Here is a 22,232-nt window from a genome sequence, read left to right as displayed (position 1 = left end):
AGTGTTTCCCATTGAGGATGGAAGTCGAGATAGATGGCGTTCCAGTCTTCATGGGGGCGAGCTAGTCAGTGATGAGTCAAGAAGCCTTTGTCCCATAGCCTCTCAATCAAGCTGAACGACCCAATTTGGTCCCGGTTCAGGCAAAGCTGCGCACCTACACTGATGAACTTATCCCAGTCGTTGGTAGTGCGAATGTAAAGGTACTCCATGATGGCGCGGTGCACAAGTTACCTCTCTGGGTTGTTGCAGGTGATGGATTAATGCTGCTCGGCAGAAGGTGGATGGAGAAGATCCATTGGAAGTGGGAAGACTTCACCCCTCCAGCAATCGACATCCTCTGCGTTTGGAGGCACAGCAAGCCCTCACTTGACGGTGGACCTGGCACCAGAGAGCAGACCAGCACAGCACCCGAGGCACAGACCATTCAGCATGACTGCGTGGAGATGATCCAGCTGAGACAACCCGAACGCACCTTCCAGGCTCCAGTAGCAGGACTGCGGAGGAAGAAAATCAGATCCAAAGGCGACTTCCCAGCTTCAGTGGCAGAACCCGGGGAGAAAAGGATCACCGTAATCGACATCATGGAGGGAGGAAAGATGGCTGCGGCCAGACCATGAGGTGCAGCGCTGATGGAGCAACACGTGGCACCAAACGGAGAAGAGGATTGGAGTAAAGAAAGCAAGGCTCTTTTAAAGGAGGCCTGCACCCCACTACGATTAAAGGGACAGTATCACACACTCAAGCAATGTACTAGCAACTGTACGTTAGAGATAAAATGTGTAACTGATGATCAGAGTTGTGTACATGCAATAAGCAAGGGAAAAGTTGTACGATCATGTAAAATGTGTAATTGATGATCAGAATTCTGCAACCAGCGAGGAAAAGCTGTGCGATTGCAATCAGAGCTACAGAATATCCACAATAAGTAATGAAAAGTTGTAGGATTTCAACTGCACGCAACCAATACAGCGGGCAGACACCCATTGGGAGCACACCGGTCCAGTGAGCTACCCAATGCTGTAGCCTGCGTCCCTGGGACCAGAGGTATATACTGTGGTGTGTGGCCACAAGCAGCCAACACACAAGAGCTGCTGAGCAAGTGATCTCGGGAGGGCAATGGCACTGGTATCGATAGCCTGCCCCTGATCGGCTCCACCTCAGGCACCCGATGGCACCAACCGCCATGAGCCTGAAAGAGCAAACTGTGCTAAGGCACAGCCCCCAGATCCCATCGCCACCAAGGCCATACCCGGAAACAAAGAGTCACCCGCTGCAGTCCTCCCAAAGGGGACCAGGACCAGCCAGGATCCCAAACCAAACAACACCCAGGCTCGTGAGTCAGCAGTTCCCTGTGCACTGCTAGATGACAGCTCCTCAGGGAGCAGCAGCGACCCAGGGCGCAAAGAAAGGACAGGGAGGTCACCGGCATCTGTGAACCTGCCCGATGCTAAGAACCATGGCACCATCCCCAAGAGCAGTCAACTTGAGCCAACTGGGCACAGCGCTGCCACCAGACTGTAGGGACACCACCCAGCAGTTCTGGAACTAGTTTGTCCTTACGCACCGGTCATCGCATCGATAATGCATCTCACCAGTCTAATGTACTTGTCTCACAACGGAACCACAAATGTAGTGCAAACCTATTTTCCTGAACTTGAATGTATATGAATGCAATGAGCCTTCGGCATAATCTATATATGGGGCGCGGGGAGGGGAGAATGGAGTGGCCAGGGACACACAAACAGCAACCACCAGCACTCTACTGCACCAATCACTCACCTAAGATTGAAACGATCTGCCAAGGGTCAACCAGATAGAGCTAAGCCCAGAACACAGTCAATGCAAAGGCGATTTGCACTAAAGGCTCAGGGGAGAGTGATGTCATGTATCCTACATGTTGGTACTATCACAAGGTGGGCCACCAGAGTGTACAGCAGTGGGAGACTTGTAGGTTATCTGTACAGGTGTACCTGGCCTAGTATAAAAGGCAGGCCACCAGGTGTGATCCTCACTCTGGAGTTAACAAATAAAGGACTAAGATCTCTACAGTTCAAGTACAACACATTGCCTCGTGGAGTCATTATTAGAGCATCCAAGAATACAACAACTGGCATCTCTTCCTTTGCCTGCAGTCACCTGTGGAGTTTACCAAGAATGCATCTTTGGCAAGCCAGCACAATCAAAGGATTATAAGAACATAAGAAATAGGAGCAGGAGTAGGCCATTCAGTCCCTCCAGCCTGCGCCACCATTCAATAAGATCATGGCTGATCATCTACCTCAACTCCACTTGCCTGCACTATCCCCATATCCCTTGATTCCCATAACATCCAAAAATCCATCAGTCTCTGTCTTGAATGTACTTAACAACAGAACCTCTGGGGTAGAGAATTCCAAAGATTCACCACCCTCTGAGTGAAGAAGTTTCTCCTCATCTCAATCCAAAATGACCGACCCCTTTATTCTGAGACTGTGACTCCTGGTTCTCGACTCCCTAGCCAAAGGAAACATTCTCCCTGCATCTATCCTGTCAAGCCCTGTAAGAATTCTGTATGTTTCAATGAGATCACTTCTCATTCTTCTAAGCTCTAGAGAATATAGGTCCAGTCTACTCAATCTCTTCCCATAGGACAATCCCCCCATCCCAGGAATCAGTCTGGTGAACCTTCGTTGCACTCCCTCTATGGCAAGTATATCCTTCCTTGGGTAAGGAGACCAAAACCGTATACAATACTCCAGGTGCGGTCTCACCAGGGCCCTACATAATTTCAATAAGATGTCTTTACTCTTGTACTCAAATCCTCTTGTAATAAAGGCCAACATACCATTTACTTAATTGCTTGCGTACCTGCATATTAACTCAGTGATTCATGTACAAGAACACCTAGGTGCCCCTGAACACCAACACTTCCCAATCTCTCCATTTAAAAAATACTCTGCTTTTCTATTTTTCCTACAAAAGTGGATAACTTCACATTCACAGTGGATGTAAAAGATTCCATAGCACTATTTCGAAGAAGAGCAGGGGAGTCATCCCTGGTGTCCTGGCCAATATTTATCCCTCAATCAACATCACTAAAATAGATTAACTGGTCATTATCTCTGTTATTTATGCAGACTATAGATATACTCTCTGTGTAGTCACTATATAGTTGCATAAGATGGAGACTTGTTACCCGATGGATTATCAATAAGGTATATACTATGTTGGCAGCACTAGAGGGTGCAACTGGTGGAGACTGGGGTTTCCTGCCCCTGTGGCAGAGACCGTCCACCAGAGGGCACTGCGGTGGGAGACCTGAGGGTCACCTGCATAGGTGTGCAGGGCCCAGTATAAAAGGCTACTCACCATGCTTGTGCCTCACTCTGGAGTTACAAATAAAGGACCAAGGTCACTGCAGTTTGAGTATACATTGCCTCGTGGAGTCATTCATAAGTGCGTTACAGACATAACAATCTCATTGCTGTTTGTGGAAGCTTGCTTGTATGCAAATTGGCTGCTGCATTTCCTACATTGCAACAGTGACTACACTCCAAAAGTACTTCACTGGCTATAAAGCGCTTTGGGACATCCAGTGGTCATGAAACGAAGTCTTCATTGCTCCACATTGGGGGCTCAATTTTCCCCAGTATTTGCGCTATTTTTTTTTGGAGTAGGCTGCTTTTTCTGGCAGTTTCCCCGATCAATTTGCACCAGTGTAACTCATTTAGTTACATTTTTTTAAGTAAGTTTATTTTTCCTCAAAAGGGAGCGTAATAAGCCACCTATGCCTATTCTCGCCATTTAGGCAACTTTGGCCAGCTGATAGTTACTCCATTTCTACTTAGGCCAGCGCATGTGGCCTCTCGAGAAAACCCTTGCGGAGAGTTAAAGAAATCGGTGCAGGTAAGTGCATCGGAGGCCATTCGGCCTGGGCTAGGGGCGGGAAGCGGAGCGGACCTGGACCGGCACTCACTCACTACCAGAGAGGCTCGGCGGGGGAGGGAGCAAGCTTGAAGTACAACCTAGTAAAATGGAGAGTTTACAGACAGTAGAATTGTTCTTGCATAGTAGGACATCACTGTTGCTTCCATTTGCAGTGAAACTCTTTAGATTACAAGGAAATACTTCAATTGCTGTGTTAGGTTTGCATCACTGATCTTTGATGGTATTGGGTGGTAGTTAGGAGTTCAGTCTCTTGAGAGATGCATCAGTTGCCTGGTATTGTAATCGTGATGCCATTCCTCTCAAATTTGTTCTATTCTATCTCATATTCTCCCTCTCTCTTCCACAAAACTATCAGACTTATTTCCTGTACTGCTTTCCTGTGATTGAAATTCTTGTCATGCCTGCTTTTTGTCATAATTACGCTCCCTATTCATTTTAGCTACATCCTGACTTGAGTCCTTTAAACCCGGTCTCCAAACTAGGTGGTGATACTTACCGCTGAGAAGCCTTGGAGGACCTAAAGTGAGTCCTGTGGCCTGATGCTGACTGTCCATTCCCTGTTGCCACCTCTCATGGCTGCCATTCACAAGCCAACACTGTCTGCCATTCGCCTTTCTCTGAGCTCTACTGCGCATGCGCGGCCATTTCAGCGACATCAAGAACGTCGCTTTTTTTTCCATGCGCAGAAACCCCCGACTCCTTTTTCCAGCACAGACCACAGGCTCCACCCCCCCAAAGTGACTGGCCACATGTGCGGCTGCAGATTACAGCCTAAACATCGGGGAAACTTCGGAGATTTTTTGCTGGTGCATTTATTTACCTCATTAAGCGGCGCAACTCTGGCAATACACCAGAAAACAGGCTTGAGGAAAATTGAGCCCTGTATTCCATTTGCCATGTTCTTGGCCATTCATTTAGCCTGTCTGTATATCCAGAAGCCTCTTTGCATCCTCCTCACAACATGCTCTCTAATCATGGCTAAGAAGATCCAGAGAAATACAGAGCTTCTGGAAGGTGTCTGGTTCCAGAGGTTACCCAGCAAAATATGACAAAGCCTTACTCTCCAAACTAAAACTCTTTCAATAATTTCAAGAACGTGGTATCTTCCTGGAAACATTCAGGACAGCTGCAATCTCATTGATATGCAAAAATAACAGGCTCTGCCCTCTGCCCTCTGCTTATGGACCTATGTCCCTGCTGAACACGGCCGATAATATTCTTGCGTGGATCCTAGCAAGTATACTTGCCAAGCAGGGTTCGTTTGTGGTTATTACGCAGGACGCAACAGATGACGACTATTCCATTTGTTACAGCACTAACACCTCTGCCCGAGTACTCTTCTTGGATATAGTGAAGGCATGATCAAGTAAGAATTCTTTCCCACTGTGCTCGTACACATAGCCTTTGGTATGACATTCATGAAATGGATTAAAGGAGCCGAAGAGCCCCCAGATGATTAGTATTCCAATACTAGCTCTCCATCAGCTGATGAGAGGTATGGGAGAAGTCCATTATTAGGCCCTCCTCCTCCAGAATTCTCATCCATCACCACTCTTCTGTTGCTGATTCCTGGGGTTGCGGTGGAGCAGGAAATTTAATCTGGGTTTCACTTCTCTCCTGTCATTTACATGCAGCAGGACAGTCTGGAATTGGGCAATCTATTTCCCTACAGCAGGGAATGCACATACATCCACAGTGGGGTCTGGTAGAAGGCCTCCCTTGCTTGATTTAAAAAAAAAAGAAAAATATTCTCTGCTATACGAATCCAGCCCTCCAGCTACATAACTAACATGGCTGCAGAACGTCTTCCACAGGATCAAGGAGTACATCCACTTCTCAGGTTACCCTAACAGTGGGAGAGAACACCCCACACATACCCATGAGTCCAAACCCTTTGCATGGTCATAGTCAGGCTTCCAATACTTACAATAACTGTAGCTCAAATTTGCTAACCTGTACAAAATAATCTTGGCCAGCATACAAGCAGACAAACACAAATGGAATATCCTGTTCATATCACTACTTGGGAAAGCAAACCATAACCATGAATGTAGTTCCCTGCTACATTTACCTCTTTCAGATTCTACAAGTCAGGGTCTTAGGCTAACAATTTGGAGACCTCAACAGTTACATTGCCAAGTTCTTGTCGGCAGACAAGAAACATTAAATACACTTTTAGCTCCCCAAACATGATGGAGGGCACCACCTTTCCAACCTCAGGCATTAGAACTGGATAGGCCAGTTTCAATGAACCATGTCTTGGAATATGGCACGGCCCAAAACCAATGACTACGGTTGGGGACCAGGGTCTTTCAGCCAGCTCCACTCCGCAGCCTGCCCTTCATAAACCTCCCAATAAAAAACAATTAGTGTCCAGAAATACACTACAATAACAGCATTGTCAGCCTGGAATTCATATTGGTTCTTCCCCATTATGAGGACAGAGGACATTACTACACATGATATGGTCACATCCTCCACCCTCCCCCCTCTCCTCGCCCTCCATTAAATCATTATGGAAGCCAGGAAGAGCAGAACAGGCTTCACAAGCTAATAAAACCTGTCGTCTTGTTTAAGGCTCTACAAAGGGCAGTGACCTTACCCTTTTCAGCAGGCAGGATCCTTGACATTAACCTGACTTATCAAATCCCCCTGACCCCTAAACAATGTATAGTTTCAAAATGTGGGTGGGCAAACATTCAATAATCCTAAATGTGACAATATATTCTCCTGTATGTACTGTGTGACAAAACTGTAGTGACTTTGAAAAATATATGCCTGTATTTTCCTTTCTTAAAGAAAACTTTATCTGCAAAAACTGTTTGCATGTGGAAAATAAATAAGTTGGATACTTGGGTGCCAGTGACAATAATTCAGACAGATTCAAGTTGGTTATGGATAAAGGCAAGGATAGGCCTGGAATAAAAGTCTCAAATTGGGGAAAGCTAACTTTGCTAAGTTGAGGAGTGATTTGGCCACAATGGACTGGAAACAGCTACTTGTGGGTAAATCAGTGTCGGAACAGTGGGAGGCATTGAAGGAGGAGATCCGGAAGGCTCAGGTCAAACGTGTGCCCTTAAAGAAAAAGAGTGGGAATAACAATTCTAGAGCCTCCTAGATGTCTAGGGACTTGCAGGGGAGGATAAAGAAAACAAGGGAAGCTTATATCATATACCGACCAGATAAATACTATAGAATCTTTGAAGTTAACTTTGAAGTTACTATAGAAAGTTAAGAGGTAAAATTAAAAAGGATATTAGGAGTGCTAAGAGAGAGCATGAAAAATTCTTGGCTCGTAAAATTAAGGAAAACCCTAAGATGTTCTATAAATATATTAAGAGCAAGAGGGTAACTATAAAGAAAGGATGGGGCTTATTAGAGACTGAAAATAATCTTTGTGTGGAGGCGGACGGTGTTGTTATGGTTCTTAATGAATACTTTGCATCTGTGTTCACAAAGGAAAAGGGCAATGCAGATACTGCTATCGAGGAGGAGTGAAATTCTGCATGAAATAAACAGAGTGAGAGAAGAGATATTAAGGGGTCTGGCAGCTTTGAAAGTAGATAAGTCCCCAGGCCTGAATGAAATTCATCCCAAGCTGTTGAGTGAAGTAAAAGAGGAAATAGCAGAGGCTTTGACCATCATTTTCCAGTCCACTTTGGATTTGGGCATGGTGTCAGAGGACTGGATGACTGCTAATGTAGTACCCTTGTTTAAGAAGGGAGAAAGGGATAGGCCAAGTTATTACAGGCCTGTCAGCCTAACCTCAGTGGTGGGAAAATTATTGGAAAAACTCCTGAAACACAGGATAAATCTGCATTTGGAAAGGCAAGGATTAATTAGGGACAGTCAGCATGGATTTGTTAAGGGAAGATTGTGTTTGAAACATTGAAACATAGAAAATAGGTGCAGAAGTAGGCCATTCGGCCCTTCGAGCCTGCACCACCATTCAATAAGATCATGGCCGATTGAATTTTTTGAGGAGGTAACCAAGAGAGTTGATGAGGGTAGTGCATACGATGTAATGTATATGGACTTTAGCAAAGCTTTTGATAAAGTCCCATATGGTAGATTGGTCATGAAGGTTAAAGCTCATGGGATCCAGGGCAAGTGGCTAGTTGGATCCAAAATTGGCTTAGAGGTAGAAAGCAAAGGGTAATGGTTGATGGAGGTTTTTGTTACTGGAAGGATGTTTCCAGTGAGGTTCGGCAGGGCTCAGTACTGGGTCCCTTGCTTTTTGTGGTATACATCAATGATTTAGATTTGAATATAGGGAGTATGATTAAGAAGTTTGCACATGACACTAAAATTGGCTGTGTAGTTGATAATGAAGAGGAAAGTCATGGGCTGCAGGAGGATATCAATCTTCTGGTCAGGTGGGCAGAGCAATGGCAAATGGAATTTAATTCGGAGAAGTGTGAGCAATGCACTTTGGGAGGGCTAATAAGGAAAGGTATACACATTAAGCGGTAGGCCACTTAATAGTGTAGATGAACAAATGAACCTTGGAGTGCTTGTCCCCAGATCCCTGAAAGTAGCAGGCCAGGTGTTTAAGAAGGCATACAGAATACTTGCCTTTATTGGCCGAGGCATAGAATACAGTTTGAGCATCCCGAATCCAGCAACCTCTGGACAGAGGCCGAGCTGGTTTTCGTGTCTTAACAGACTTCGGAATATGTTTCTGATGTGCGAAATCTGGAAACACCAGAGCCCAGGTTCGGGTATTTCCAGAATACGGAATGTCAGAAGTGGGGGGGGGCGGTTGCTCTCCGAGTAGCTGTTCGGGTCGCTGGCCCCGTCCAGGAAGTGTTTGGGCGGGGCCCTGCCGCCGAGGAGGTGGTGTTTGGATGGGACCCCACCGCCGAGGAGGTGGTGTTCGAGCGGGGCCTCACCGAGGTTGTCAGGTGGGCGGGGTCCCTCCGCCGTGGTGCTGTCGGGCAGGACCCCGCTGAGGAGGTTTGTGTCAGACAGGGCCCCGCCGAGGAGCTTGTTGTGGGGGGGGGGGGGGGGAGGCGGGGTCCAGCCAAGGAGGTGTTTGGGTGGGCCGGCAAGGAGGCCCCGAGGTAATGGCGGTGAGGCAAGCAGTGGCGAAGTCCCGAGGTATTGTGTACAGTTTTGGTCTCCTAACCTGAGGAAGGACATTCTTGCTATTGAGGGAGTGCAGCGAAGATTCACCAGACTGATTCCCGGGATGGTGGGACTGACCTATCAAGAAAGACTGGATCAACTGGGCTTGTATTCACTGGAGTTCAGAAGAATGAGAGGGGACCTCATAGAAACGTATAAAATTCTGACGGGTTTAGACAGGTTAGATGCAGGAAGAATGTTCCCAATGTTGGGGAAGTCCAGAACCAGGGGTCACAGTCTAAGGATAAGGGGTAAGCCATTTAGGACCAAGATGAGGAGAAACTTCTTCACCCAGAGAGTGGTGAACCTGTGGAATTCTCTACCACAGAAAGTAGTTGAGGCCAATTCACTAAATATATTCAAAAGGGAGGTAGATGAAGTCCTTACTACTCGGGGGATCAAATGGTATGGCGAGAAAGCAGGAAGGGGGTACTGAAGTTGCATGTTCAGCCATGAACTCATTGAATGGCGGTGCAGACTAGAATGGCTGAATGGCCTACTCCTGCACCTATTTTCTATGTTTCTATGTCGGCAGGGTCGTCTGGTCTGGATTCCGGAACATTTTACAGATTCCGGACGACTCTGCCATGAATTATCCTGGATTCTGGAACTCCGGATTTTGGTTGCTGCACCTGTACAATAGTAGGGAGATTATACTTAAATTGTATAATACTCTAGTTGAGCCACAGCTGGAGTACTGCATGCAGTTCTGTTTGCTGTATTATAGGAAGGATATGATTGCAGAGGAGATTTACGAGGATGCTGCCTGGAATGGAGAATGTTAGCTACGAAGACAGATTGGATAGGCTGGGTTTGTTCTCATTGGAACAGAGGAGGTTGAGAAGAGACCTCATTGAGGTATACAAAATGTTGAGGGGCCTGGATATCGTGGATAGCAAGAGCCTATTTCCATTGGTGGAGGGGTCTATTACGAGAGGGCATAGTTTTAAGGTGGTTGGTGGAAGGTTCAGAAGGGATTTGGGGGGGGGGGCTTCTTCATGCAGAAGTTTGTGGGGGTCTGGAACTCATTGCCTGAAAGGGTGGTGGATGCAGAAACCCTCACCACATTTAAAAGGTGCTTGGATGGGCACTTAAAGTGCCGTAACTTGCAGGGTTACAGACCTAGGGCTGGTAAGTGGGATTAGACTGGATAATCTCTTGTTGGCTGGCGCAGATACGATGGTAAGTACTGCAGGGAATCGAATAAGGCCAGGGTGATCGCCTGGATGGGTCGAAGAGGAATTTTCCCAGATTTTTTTTCCCCCAATTGGCCCGGGTTTTTATCTGGTTTTTGCCTCTCCCAGGAGATCACATGGCTCCGGTTGGGGTGGAGTGTAGAACGTTTCAGTGCAAGGGGTGTCGCAGTTGTGTGAGGCGGACTGGTTGGGCTGGATGCTCTTTACCTTTCTGCCATTGTCCATAGGTTTATATGTAACCTTTAGGGCTGTTGACCAAGGACCGTGTGGCTCTTTGTCGACCGGTGCGGACACGATGGGCCGAAATGGCCTCCTTCTTCACTGTAAATTTCTGTATTTCTATGGATGCAGCTGGATACTATAAGAAGGTTGATGAAAAGACGGTAGATATATTCTGGATAGATTGGCTACCTTGTGCTGAATGGATTTGCTCATCTGTACTTATCTTGAGATTATCAGGTGCTGATTTTCCAAAGTCAATTTTACAATTGTTGCACTGGTACTTTATTTAAATGTTGCAGGTTTATTTTCAAAGTCATTTATGTAAAGTTATCAAATTCAGTCTCCCAAATCAGAAATACCTCTACTGTATTTGACTTTTAGAATGGGGGAGCGAATGTGTTGTCTCACTTTAAAATCATTTTAAATTACTGAAAAGAAAACCATATTGTAAAGAGAGAGAAACATGTGGAAACGAGATCGTCAGTCCAATGAACTAATGATCAATCTGTTGTTAAGAGTAAGAGAATCCATCAGTCTGAAGTCACTGTCTAGGGTCTGTTCTAAAGTTGGCAGAGAGATCGGAAAAAGGGATCAGATTTTACACATTGAAGAGAGTGTTAAATATGTGGCTAGATTTCAAGTTGGGGCTGAATTATACCAACATTGGCAGCCACAGACTTGTCAGGTTTTGTTACTGATGTGGTGCAAATATAAAATGGAGCTTCATGACTACACACTATCCCTCCTCATCCTGTCTGCAGCCTGCAACATGGTTGACCACACCATCCTCCTCCAACGCTTCTCCTTCGTTGTCCAGCTGGGTGGAACTGCCCTCGCCTGGTTCCATTCCTGTCTCTCCAGTTGTAGTCCAAGAATCACCTGGAAATGATTCTTTTCCCACTCCCGCACCAATATCTCCTGGAGACCCTAAGGACCTATCATTGGCTTCCTTCTATTTCAGATCTACGTGCTGCCCCTGAGCAAGATCATCAGAAAACACAACATCAAGTTCCACGTATATTCTGATGACACCAAAATCTGCCTCACCACCACCTCTCCTGATTCCTCCACTGCCTCTGATTTGTTGCACTACTTATCCAACATCGTTTTGGATGAGCAGAAATTTCGTCCAATTAAATATTGGGAAGACTGAAGCCATTTGGTCTCCATCACAAACTCCGTTCCCTAGCCACCAACTCCATCCCTCTCTTGGCCACTGTCTGTCTAAGGCTGAACCAAACTGTTGGTAACCTTGGTGTTCTATTTGACCCAGAGCCGAGTTTCTGACCATGTACCCTCTCCATCGCCAATGCTGCCTACTTCCACCTCTGTAACATTAGCCATCTCTGTTCTACCTCAGCTCATCTGCTGCTAAGATCCTCACCTGTGCCTTTACTCCCCCGAGACTCGATTAGTCCAATGCTCTCCTGGCTGGCCTTCCACCTTGCATGCTCTGCAAACTTAAGCTCATCCAAAACTCTGCTGCCCATATCCTAACTCTCACCAATCCTGTTCACCCATCACCTCTGTGCTCACTGACCTACATTGGCTCTCAGTCCAGCAGTGCTTCGATTTTTAAATTCTCATCCCTATTTTCAAATCCCTCCATGGTCTTGCCCCTCCCTATCTCTAACCTCCTATAGCCCTACAACCCTGCGAGGGCTGCGCTCCACCAATTCTGGTCTCTTGCGCGTTCCTAATTTTCATCTCTCCACCATCGGCGGCCATGCCTTCAGCTGTTCAGCTCTGGAATTCACTTCCTAAACCTCTCTGCTTCTCTACCTCCTTTAAGCTGCTCCTACCTCTTTTCCAAGCTTTGGTCCCCTGTTTTAATTTCTCCTGCAACTCAGTCTCATTTTGTTAGATAAAATGACCAAATGAAATGTTGATTTAGGGTTTTCTCAATGTTTACATAGATTTTTTTTCTATTGTGACATGGTGTTTGACAAAATACCAAACATACAAGTTTCCATTATAAAAATGTAACACAGGAAGTAAGGTTAACATGTATACTCAGTGTGTGCCATATGCAAGACTTGTGGAAATTGGTCTCCCGTGGCCTGGCACACAGTCAATTATAGAAGATGGTGCCTCTCTTGCTTTTATGTTGCTGCATTTCTCGCCCACCCCCTCTGTCGCTCCCCCCCCGTCTGTCGCCTCGCCCCCCCCCCCCCCCCCCGTCTGTCGCCTCCGACCAGACCCGACACCCGCTCCCCCCTGCCTCCGGACCAGACCCGACACCCGCTCCCCCCCCCTGCCTCCGGACCAGACCAGACCCGACACCCGCCGACCAGACCCGACCCGACACCCGCTTCCCCCCCCCACCCCCGGCTGACCCGACCCGCGCTCCTGTTCCCGCTCCCCCCCGACTGGACCCAACCCGACCCGACCCGCGCTCCCGCCCGCCACTGGACCCGACTCCCGCTCCCGGACTGGATCTGATCCGACCTGACCTCCCCCTCCCGACCTGACCTCCCCTCTCTCCCTCTCTCTCCCTCCCCCCCCCCCTCTCTCTCTCCCTCCCCCCCCCTCTCTCTCCCTCCCCCCCCCTCTCTCTCCCTCCCCCTCTCTCTTCCCCCCCTCTCTCTCCCCCCTCCCTCTCTCTCCCCCCCCTCCCTCTCTCTCTCTCCCCCCCCTCCCTCTCTCTCTCTCCCCCCCCCCTCCCTCTCTCTCTCCCCCCCCCTCCCTCTCTCATGTTTATTCAGGTTGGATTTATTTGTATAATATTTGTAGAAGTATAAATAAGGATTTATTGTAGAATTTAATGAGTTCCCTCCCCCCCCCCCCCCCCCCCCACCTCGTTCTGGGCACCTAATTTGTAACCTGCGCCTGATTTTTTAATGTGTAGAACAGCTTTTTTCAGTTCTACAAAAATCTTCTCTTGCTCCATTCTACTTTAGTTTGGAGTACGTTTTCACTGTGGAAACTTTGAAATCAGGCGTCAGTGGCCGGACACGCCCCCTTTTGAAGAAAAAATACTGTTCCAAAGTAGAACTGTTCTACCTGACTAGAACTGCAGAAAAAAAATGTGGAGAATTGCGATTTCTAAGATAGTCCGTTCTCCACCAGTTGCTCCTAAAAACCAGGCGCAAATCATGTGGAAACTTGGGCCCATTATTATTGGCGCGTCTCTCCAGAGCAGGTGACTCAGGTGCGCCCAAACCCGCCATGGTTAAAATGGAAATAGACGTGTTTGTGGTAGGTTGGGGTCTGATTTCACACATTTATCAATTTTTAACTCCTTCCCTCCCCCCACTCAAAGGGGAGAGGGTGAGTTAAAATTCCTTCCAATGTTATCTTTTTAACAGCAATTACTTTATCTTGCTGCAACTGGATGAAGAGCTGTGGAATTGTGAAAGAGTCCTTGGTTGAATGAGGCTGAACAGCAACTCCTGTTGCTGCAAATAGATAAAGTTTGAAATTAGTTTTAAAATTGGATTATGTGAAAGTCTCGCGTAGAGTTCTAATGACAGTGAAGTACAAGGATGCGTGCTTAATCCACCACTCTACTTTTTGCCCACTCTGAGCTGTGCCACCTCTGTGTAGGAGGGTAATAATACTCATTTCATACTGAAGGTAAGGAAAATTAAAATAGAATATCCTACTGGGCACCTCTTTGAGCTGGGCAGAAACATTGGCAGAAGTATGGGAACAAAGCATTTGGCCTCTTTCTTAACAGTGGCATCTGAAGTAAAGGGGATTTAATACTTGTGCAAAAATGGGGCATCAAAAATACTTAAGGTTTTGTTGACTGAAGGACGAAAGAAATACAGGTTGAACCTCCCTTATCCGGAACCCTCGGGACCTGGCCTGTTCCGGATAAGGGATTTTTCCGGACGAGGGGTGGTCACGTTAAATTGGATGTTACAGGTACTGAGCAAGGGGATATCGGGGCTGGCTGGCTTGGGACTGGGAGTGCGGCAGAGAGATCATGGTGGGGGGGGGGGGGTGGTGTGGAGGGCGGAGGATCGCGGAGACAGGCCATCAATTGCGGAAGTCGGCAGCGAGGAAGGACTTCAATTTGTTCATATCGAAGTTCTGCGCATGCGCCACCCGGTGGCCGGGAATGGTTCCGGACAAGAGGTGGTTCCGGATAAGGGCGGTTCAACCTGTACCTGGATATATTTGTCTAGGAGATTTGAATTCCTCCAAAAGGGTTTTATAATGAGATATTCTGATGATTGTCCAAATATTCAGAAATTGTCTTTTAATGTAAAAAAACAGTTTGGATTAAAAGCCACATCCTCTGTCTTCCAAAACAATATCCACGCCTTCCTTAATAAATGTAAATATATTAACATTTCTATTTAAATAAAGATATTATGTTTCAACTTGCTGTTACTTTATTTATAATTTATTTGCATGGTTTACTTGGCTGTTTATGATAAATGCAGCTTATTTCATTGGCTTTACTAAAATATTTAAAAAATGATCAAAACATAATGTCATATTTTACTTTTATAATTGTTTCCCATATGTTCAGTTCTATCTACTTTGAGCATCAAAAACTTTCTGTCTGGAAAACATCATCAATTATTTAAGGATAAAATATTGACATTTTCTGAAATTAAAATTAAGTACTACTTGTGACACTTTTTGAAACCAGACACCAAGCCTAGCTAAGAGTGCAGGCAGGTAACTTTTCACAGTCCTTTACCAATACAATTTAAAGCCAGATACTAATTAGTAAAGAGGAGTGGCTGAATGTGATTGGTCATATTTTTTTAAAATTCAATGTGGGACAGTTTGTCCTGAACTTCGTATTCTGTATAATTGCTCGAGTGTGCACAAAATATAATCCACAGGTGATTGATCCAGTTTGCTGTCAGCCATTGTAGAATAAATATTTTCTTTTTTTAAACAACTCACTGAATTAAGAAAAGGTGTTTGCCAATGTAAGCAAGCCCATGGTGCATGCTCAGACCTGGGTGTCAATAATCTTCTGCATCGTCAGGGTTGACTTCAAGTTCTGCAAAATATAACAGAGAAACAAATGATTAGCAGCAGAGGAGGGGGCAGGGTGGGTGTCATGAGTAGGCTCACACAGCGCAGGCAGCACAGGCTGATTTGAAGGACCATGATGAATGATAGCACATCGTATCAATCAAAGTGTAGCTGACGGAGACATTCCCATGAACTGAAGCATGGCTAGCCCGCAAAGTACTTAACATTTAGCAAAGCCAGACTGTGGAATTTGCATGACTTGCCCTCTCCCTCGAGTGTGGGCCCAGCTTGTGCAGTGGTGGTTGCTTTTCTCCAGGCAGGACCCATCAAAGCAGCGACCCTGTCTTCCAAGTGTGTCAGTGGGTGCAGATTTACCGGGCTTCCTCGTGTTCGAGTTTTTTCCTGTTTGTTGTGTGCTACCTTCCTCTGCAAAGATGAAAATATAACTTTTTATAGAGGGCATCTTTCTGCTGGGTGGGACATATCAGCTGGTCATATTTACAATTGCAATTGCATTGAATAAATCAAAATATTACTTACACTTACTACTTGACCAAGGTCCTGCCGTTTCTTTTTGCACTGGTCTCCAGACCTCGGGGTGGTCACCATTGCACGGTAATCTTCTGCAAGTTGGTTCCAGCATTTCTTCATTTCTTTTGGTGAAACTTTTATGAGATCTCTGCTGGTGTCCAGCTCATGCCATCTGGCCTCAATTACAGTAACCAGTGCGTCCACTTATCCTGTAAGAAATTCTTGGTCCTTGAGCCGCGTTGCATCTTGTATTGCAGCTCCGATTTTTCCAATGAGAACTAAAGCTCTCCCACACAACTGGCTCTTCAAAAATGGCCGAATGCAGACTGGGAACTGTACTGGGCATGCACGTCCAATGCAATCATGTCAAAAATGTCTCTTTTTTTTTTTTCCGTGCATGAGCAGAAAGGAGGGGTATCGATTTTTCGGCGCAGACATTAGGCTCCACTCCCCGAAGCTACAGGTCAGGCTGCATGGCGTCTACTTATTTTTTTGGAGTAGTTGGGGCCAGCAAAATCGTGCATAACTCTGGCAATTGGCCAAAAAACAGCATTGGGGAAAATTGAGCCCAAAATTTTATTTTCTCTGAGTGAGATTGGCAGCTTCTGCTGACTTTTATTTTTATATAAACCTGTTTGTGCTTATTTTCAACTGGGCTAAGAGTCCTCAAAATTCTTTCATACAGACACCATGCAGCCAACAGGAAGAGAAAACGAAGGCTTTCAACCCAGGTCCCAGAGGTGAAAGGATGGTGTTTAACATCAAATGGTTCTTCGGAGTAAATTCTTCTGAAAATTTAAATTGTATTGTGTAAATTATATCAGCACATGTCCCTTGTGCAGCAAATATATCCTGTTTATAAAATAAAGAATATTTTTTCATTTTAAAATGTTTCATAGAACCTTAAACCTGACATATTTCTATATTCATCTTGTGTAGTGGGGACAATGTGGCTTCAATTAGGTTTCTCAATTTCATTATAAATTTAACTAGGTAGGGGAAGAGTTATGTTAAACCACTGCACATTGGAAAATGCGTAAAATTACTTTTTAAAAAGTACATAATGACAGAATTTGTGACAGATTGAGGATAGACTTCAAGATTTTGAAATATGTATGGCTTAGCCTGCAATCTTTCAGCGTACTTTCAATTTAATTATGATGATGCACTTCCATTGTTACTTTTGTATTCTTATCAATTAAAACATTTCTTAAGTGTTATTTCAAATATTGTGAGTACACAAATAGTCTGTATTTATAAAGATCATCTTGCTCCTATTAAAGTTTGTTATGAGGAGGTGACTTTGAAACCGTTGCATGAACACACCTCACGGTGCCAGTTTAAATATCACACTAATCTGATAGCATATTGGACATCAGTACTTGTGAATAATTGCTAAATTAATAATAAACTGCAAGAAATGTTTAACAGTTCTTTCTGTTTGAGGAGAGGAAGCTAATTGTATTGATTGTGTTGTTGTATAAGTTAACATTAAACAGCTTGCTGCTTTAATAGAAGTATTTTGGCCAAGTAGCTATTTACAATAGGGCTTTCTGAAAAGCAGTCAGTTATTCTGAGCAACGACAACAGTTATAATTAAGAATAGAGAGCTGTTTTTTTTTTCATGGCCACATAGTGATTTCCTATGCAATTCTTTGAAGTAAATAAGAACAGGAGTCGGCCATTCTGCTCCTCGTGCCATTCAATTAGATCATGACTGGTCTGTACCTTAATTATATTTACCCGCCTTGGTTCCATATCCCTTAATACACTTACCTAACAAAAATCTTATCAATTTCAGTTTTGAAATTTTCAACAGCTTTTTTGGGGGGGATGGGGAGAGTTCCAGATTTCCACTACTCTTCGTGTGAAGCAGTGCTTCTTGACATCAACCATGAACGTGCTGTATGTTTTCAACATTTTCTGTTTTTATTTTGTGACTTATTACTCAAATTATTACAAGATAAAACAACAAAATTATGGTGTTTGCAATGTGGTATATACTTTTTTCAGAGTGCATCACCTTTCACTTAACTTTTTTTATTATAAAATTACTGCAATTTATTTTATTTTTATTTTCACTTTGCCTCTATATTTTATATTTACCTTAACTTCTTTCTGTCTCAAGGTGGCTGGTACTGGCTGTGGCTATGATCCGATTTTCTTACCAGAAAAGAACGCACAAGGGACTGTACAGGAACATACAAAAGACACTAAAATTTTTCCAGACATTTGCATTGCTAGAGGTAAAAGTTATTATTACAGTATTGTTTGTGCAAATTGCTGGATATATAATATGCAATACAAATTTTAACTATGTTTACAATGGTCATCTCATTTTTCCTTTCTTTTAATACTCCACAGATTATCCACTGTGCTGCTGGTGAGTAATTGGTTGATTTGATGAAGGTGTTAAATATAGAATTTTTTATGAATCGCAACGTAACGTTCTTTTTTTCCAGGGATAGTACGAACTTCGGTGCTCGTGACTGGGGTCCAAGTCATGTCCAGAATTTTCATGGTGTGGTTTGTTGTCCACAGTATAAGACCGGTAGGTTTAACTCCACTTTTTGTTGAATACTGAAGCCTCCCATTGGTCTTGCCTCTGCTACTGATAATATTGCTATTGTATATTGTTGTGGGGAGCGGGCAGGGAAGTGGAGTTGAGGCCAAGATCAGATCAGCCATGATCTTATTGAATGACGGAGCAGGCTTGAAGCACCAAATGGCCCAATCCTGCTCCTATTTCTTGTGTTCTTATGTTCATCAGAGAAAAAAACTGTACGCCTGATTAATAATATTTGTACAAATTTCCTTTTCAGACCAGCCTGCAGTCCCCTTCCCAATCCCAGTCCCTGGCAATATAAACCTACTTCTGCTGACAGAGAGCGAGAGTGCAAATTGTAACATTGGTCAACATGCTCTTATTGCAGCTACCAGGTTAATCATAGTATCCCTGGTGGTAACACTGCTGCTGATTGCCACTATCTGTACAATTTGCATTACCTGCTGCTTAAGCTTACAAATAGTGATGAGAGTTAAGAGACCTGAATGTTTTATTAAAAAATAAATAAAAAATGGTGATTGGAAGTTGCCAACTTTCCGTTTACTAAATGCACTCTCAATGTTAAAATAATACTTTGAGTGTGATTCAAATCCTCAGGTTACTGTGGAATGCATGGGCATATCGACTCTGTACATTCATGTATATTTGGCAAATAATGCAGGTTTCAGACATTTATGCATGACTTCAAATGTTTCTGCCAATTAAAATTTCATTGAGGTGCTGAACAGAATCATTTTAGATGAGCTTGCCCATAACATCATACACACTATAACATAAGAAATAGGAACAAGAGTAGGCCAGTTGGCCCCTTGAGCCTGCTCCGCCATTTAATAAGATCATGGCTGATCTGATCTGATCTTGGGCTTTAATGGTCAGTTATAAAAGAAAGAACGTGCCTTTTCATTGCGTCCTCAGGACATCCCAAATGCATTACAGCTAATGGATTACTTTTGAAGTGAACTTACTGTTATTATTTGCCTGGATTAATTTAATAACACTCAAGAAGCTCGATACCATCCAGGCAAAGCAGCCTGCTTGATTGGCACCCCATCCATCACCTTAAACATTCACTCCCTCCACCACTGGCACACCATGGCTACAGTCTGTACCATCTACAAGATGCACTGCAGCAACTTGCCAAGGTTTCTTCAGCACCACCTCCCAAACCCGCGACCTCTACCACCTAAAAGGACAAGGGAAGCAGGTGCGTGGGAATGCCATCAACTCCAAGTAACCCTCCAAGTCGCACACCATGCTGACTTGGAAATATATCGCCGTTCCTTCATCTTCGCTGGATCAATATCCTGGAACTCCCTCTCTAACAGTACTGTGGGAGTATCTTCACCACATGGACTGTAGCGGTTCAAGAAGGCGGCTCACCACCACCTTCTCCAGGGCAATTAGGGATGGGCAATAAATGCTGGCCTTGCCAGTGATGCCCCCCCTCACAGGAATATATTTTTGAAAGAATGTTGCAATAAGTGTTCATAAAACAAGCCCAGAATGCCAAATTAATTAATTTTTTTAATGGTGTTGATTGAAGGAGAGAGCTTGGCTTGGACACCGGAGGATTTCCCCTGCTCCTCTTTGAATAGTTCATGGGATCGTTTATATCCACCTAAACACACAGATAGGGCCATGGTTCAACCTGCCATCTGAAAGGAGGCACATGCGACAATGCAGTATTTCTTTATTTTCTGCATTGAAATGTCAGTTTTAAATCGGTGGTAATAGTTTTACCAATTGAGCAAGCTGACCTGTACTTTAATAAAATAGGAGTTTAATGCATGTTAGTAATATAGAAGATGACTTGATTCACATAAAAAATGTGATGAATAAGCTTTGGTGCTATTTCTTTCACTACTTTTGTGTTATTTCACTATCACTAGTAAGCTGAGTACTATCGTTTTTGACCATTCCTTGAATTTTGCAAAGAAAATTTATGTTTCCTTTTGGAGAAAATAGAAAAATGAAAGCAAAGGGTTGAAGTAAATTCTGATTAAATCTGACTGAATTAATTGCAAATGTGGAGTATGTTGGATTAGTGATATATTGTTCAGTGAAATGTTCGAACACAAGCCCCCTGTAAATGAGTGTGTTGAGTTCCTGATCTCAGCTGCATAGAGATTTCAACAGTGGGTGCTTGGCGAGAGTATGAGCTTGCTCTGCTCTTGCATAACACAGAAGCTTGTGAACCAGTTTCCTGCCTGAATCGATAAAAGGATGAGATGTGGCATTGAGTGATTAATGTAACAATCAAACAGCAGTGCCAGAAATCATCTATTAAAATATTTCTGCAGCTTGTAAATTTGCAGTTAGGAATTAAGAATTTATTCCAGGGAACTGAGCATTACATCACTTTATAGAAAGACAATTACTGTCACTATATTTCAACATGCATTCAACAAATGGCTGGCCTGATGATGCACAGCAGGATTTTGTAACCTTTTCAGAATCTGCAATGAACCTCAATGGGCTCAATTTTGACCATGACTTGCTCCAATGTTTTTTGGAGTAAGTTGGTTTTTCTGGCGTAAGTTTTAAAAAAACGACACTTTCCCCAATAAACTTGCTCCAGAGTAACTCAGTTAGGTACGATTTTTTTTGTTGAGTTTTTTTTTTCAAAAGGGGGCGTTCCCAGCCACTTATGCCAGTTTTGGCCATTTATGCCACTTTGGCCATCTAAAACTTACTCCAAATCGACTTAGGTCAGCAATGTGGCCAGTTCTGAAAAACCTTGCGGGCAGTGAAAAAATCAACGCAGGTTAGTACATTTAAAGCACCAAGACTTACAAAGCACTAAACACAGCACAAAAAGTAATAAGCATACAATAAACAATAAAGAACTGAAGTAAATAATTCAATTAACAAATAAATAACTGAAGTAAATCCCACCTTCAACTAAACTCAGCAGCGGGAGGCCATTCGACCTGGGATAGGGGAGGCAAGACGCACACCGGGAGGCTAGGCTGAACGTGGTATCTATGAATGGAGAAGGGAGGGAGGGAGAGGCTGAACATGGCATTGCTGAAAGGGGCGGGGGGGGGAGAGAGAGAGATTCACAGTGGCATTGGTGAAGGAGGGGCGGGGTAGAGAGAGATTCACAGCGGGCCCGCCCAGGCCGGTGCGGGAGACCATTCGACCAGGGATAGGGGCAGCGAGCGTCGGGTCCTACTCACAGCCTGCAGGACGCGCTGGGAGGTTGAGGAGCAGACTCCACTACGCATGCGGACAGCTGCCAACAATGGCTTAGCTCTGCCCCCCATGCCACTATATACGCTGCACCAGGACCTGGGACACTCGACAAAGCGGCCAGGATGGGGGCACATTTTTTCGCCGACGTTTCCAGTGCACAAAGCCAGCGCTTCTTGGGTGAGTGTGCTGAAAAAAGGGATTGGGGAAAATTGAGCCCAATATAGGTAAACTATAAGCATTACTTGCATGCCACACTTGTCCAGTTTAAAAGCACAGATACAAGACCTACATGTACAAAGTATTGGAACCTGTGCATATACACTGGACGTAGCTTCCAGTAAGGCTTATTGCAGCAGTTGAGATTGGCACACATATGTGTAACAACTTGCAAAAATATCCACTCATTTTACCAATTGGCTTTTGTATTTTTAGCTTATAATAAACCTGAATTCTGCCATACAAATTTGTTGATTTTGCCTATAACTGATTCAACAGCCCTTGATACTTCCATGGATCAATACTTG

The 22,232-nt window shown here is 44.5% G+C and overlaps 1 protein-coding gene across 2 annotated transcripts in view; it reads left to right on the top strand.

Moving 5' to 3' along the window:
• The window catches only part of hacd1 (3-hydroxyacyl-CoA dehydratase 1), a 62,187-nt gene that overhangs the window by 5,978 nt on the left and 33,977 nt on the right, over nucleotides 1-22,232 (top strand). For both annotated transcript variants that reach the window (XM_070881363.1, XM_070881364.1), the window contains exons 2-4: nucleotides 18,076-18,193; nucleotides 18,312-18,330; nucleotides 18,410-18,498. In XM_070881363.1, the coding sequence (XP_070737464.1) occupies nucleotides 18,076-18,193; nucleotides 18,312-18,330; nucleotides 18,410-18,498 (226 nt within the window). The remainder of the gene's footprint in view (nucleotides 1-18,075; nucleotides 18,194-18,311; nucleotides 18,331-18,409; nucleotides 18,499-22,232) is intronic.

Source organism: Pristiophorus japonicus, chromosome 5 (genome assembly GCF_044704955.1).
Source record: "Pristiophorus japonicus isolate sPriJap1 chromosome 5, sPriJap1.hap1, whole genome shotgun sequence".
In the NCBI taxonomy this organism is placed as follows: Eukaryota; Metazoa; Chordata; class Chondrichthyes; family Pristiophoridae; genus Pristiophorus; species Pristiophorus japonicus.
The sequence above is the reverse complement of the archived record's forward strand: the minus strand, read 5'-3'. Positions and strand labels throughout refer to the sequence as shown.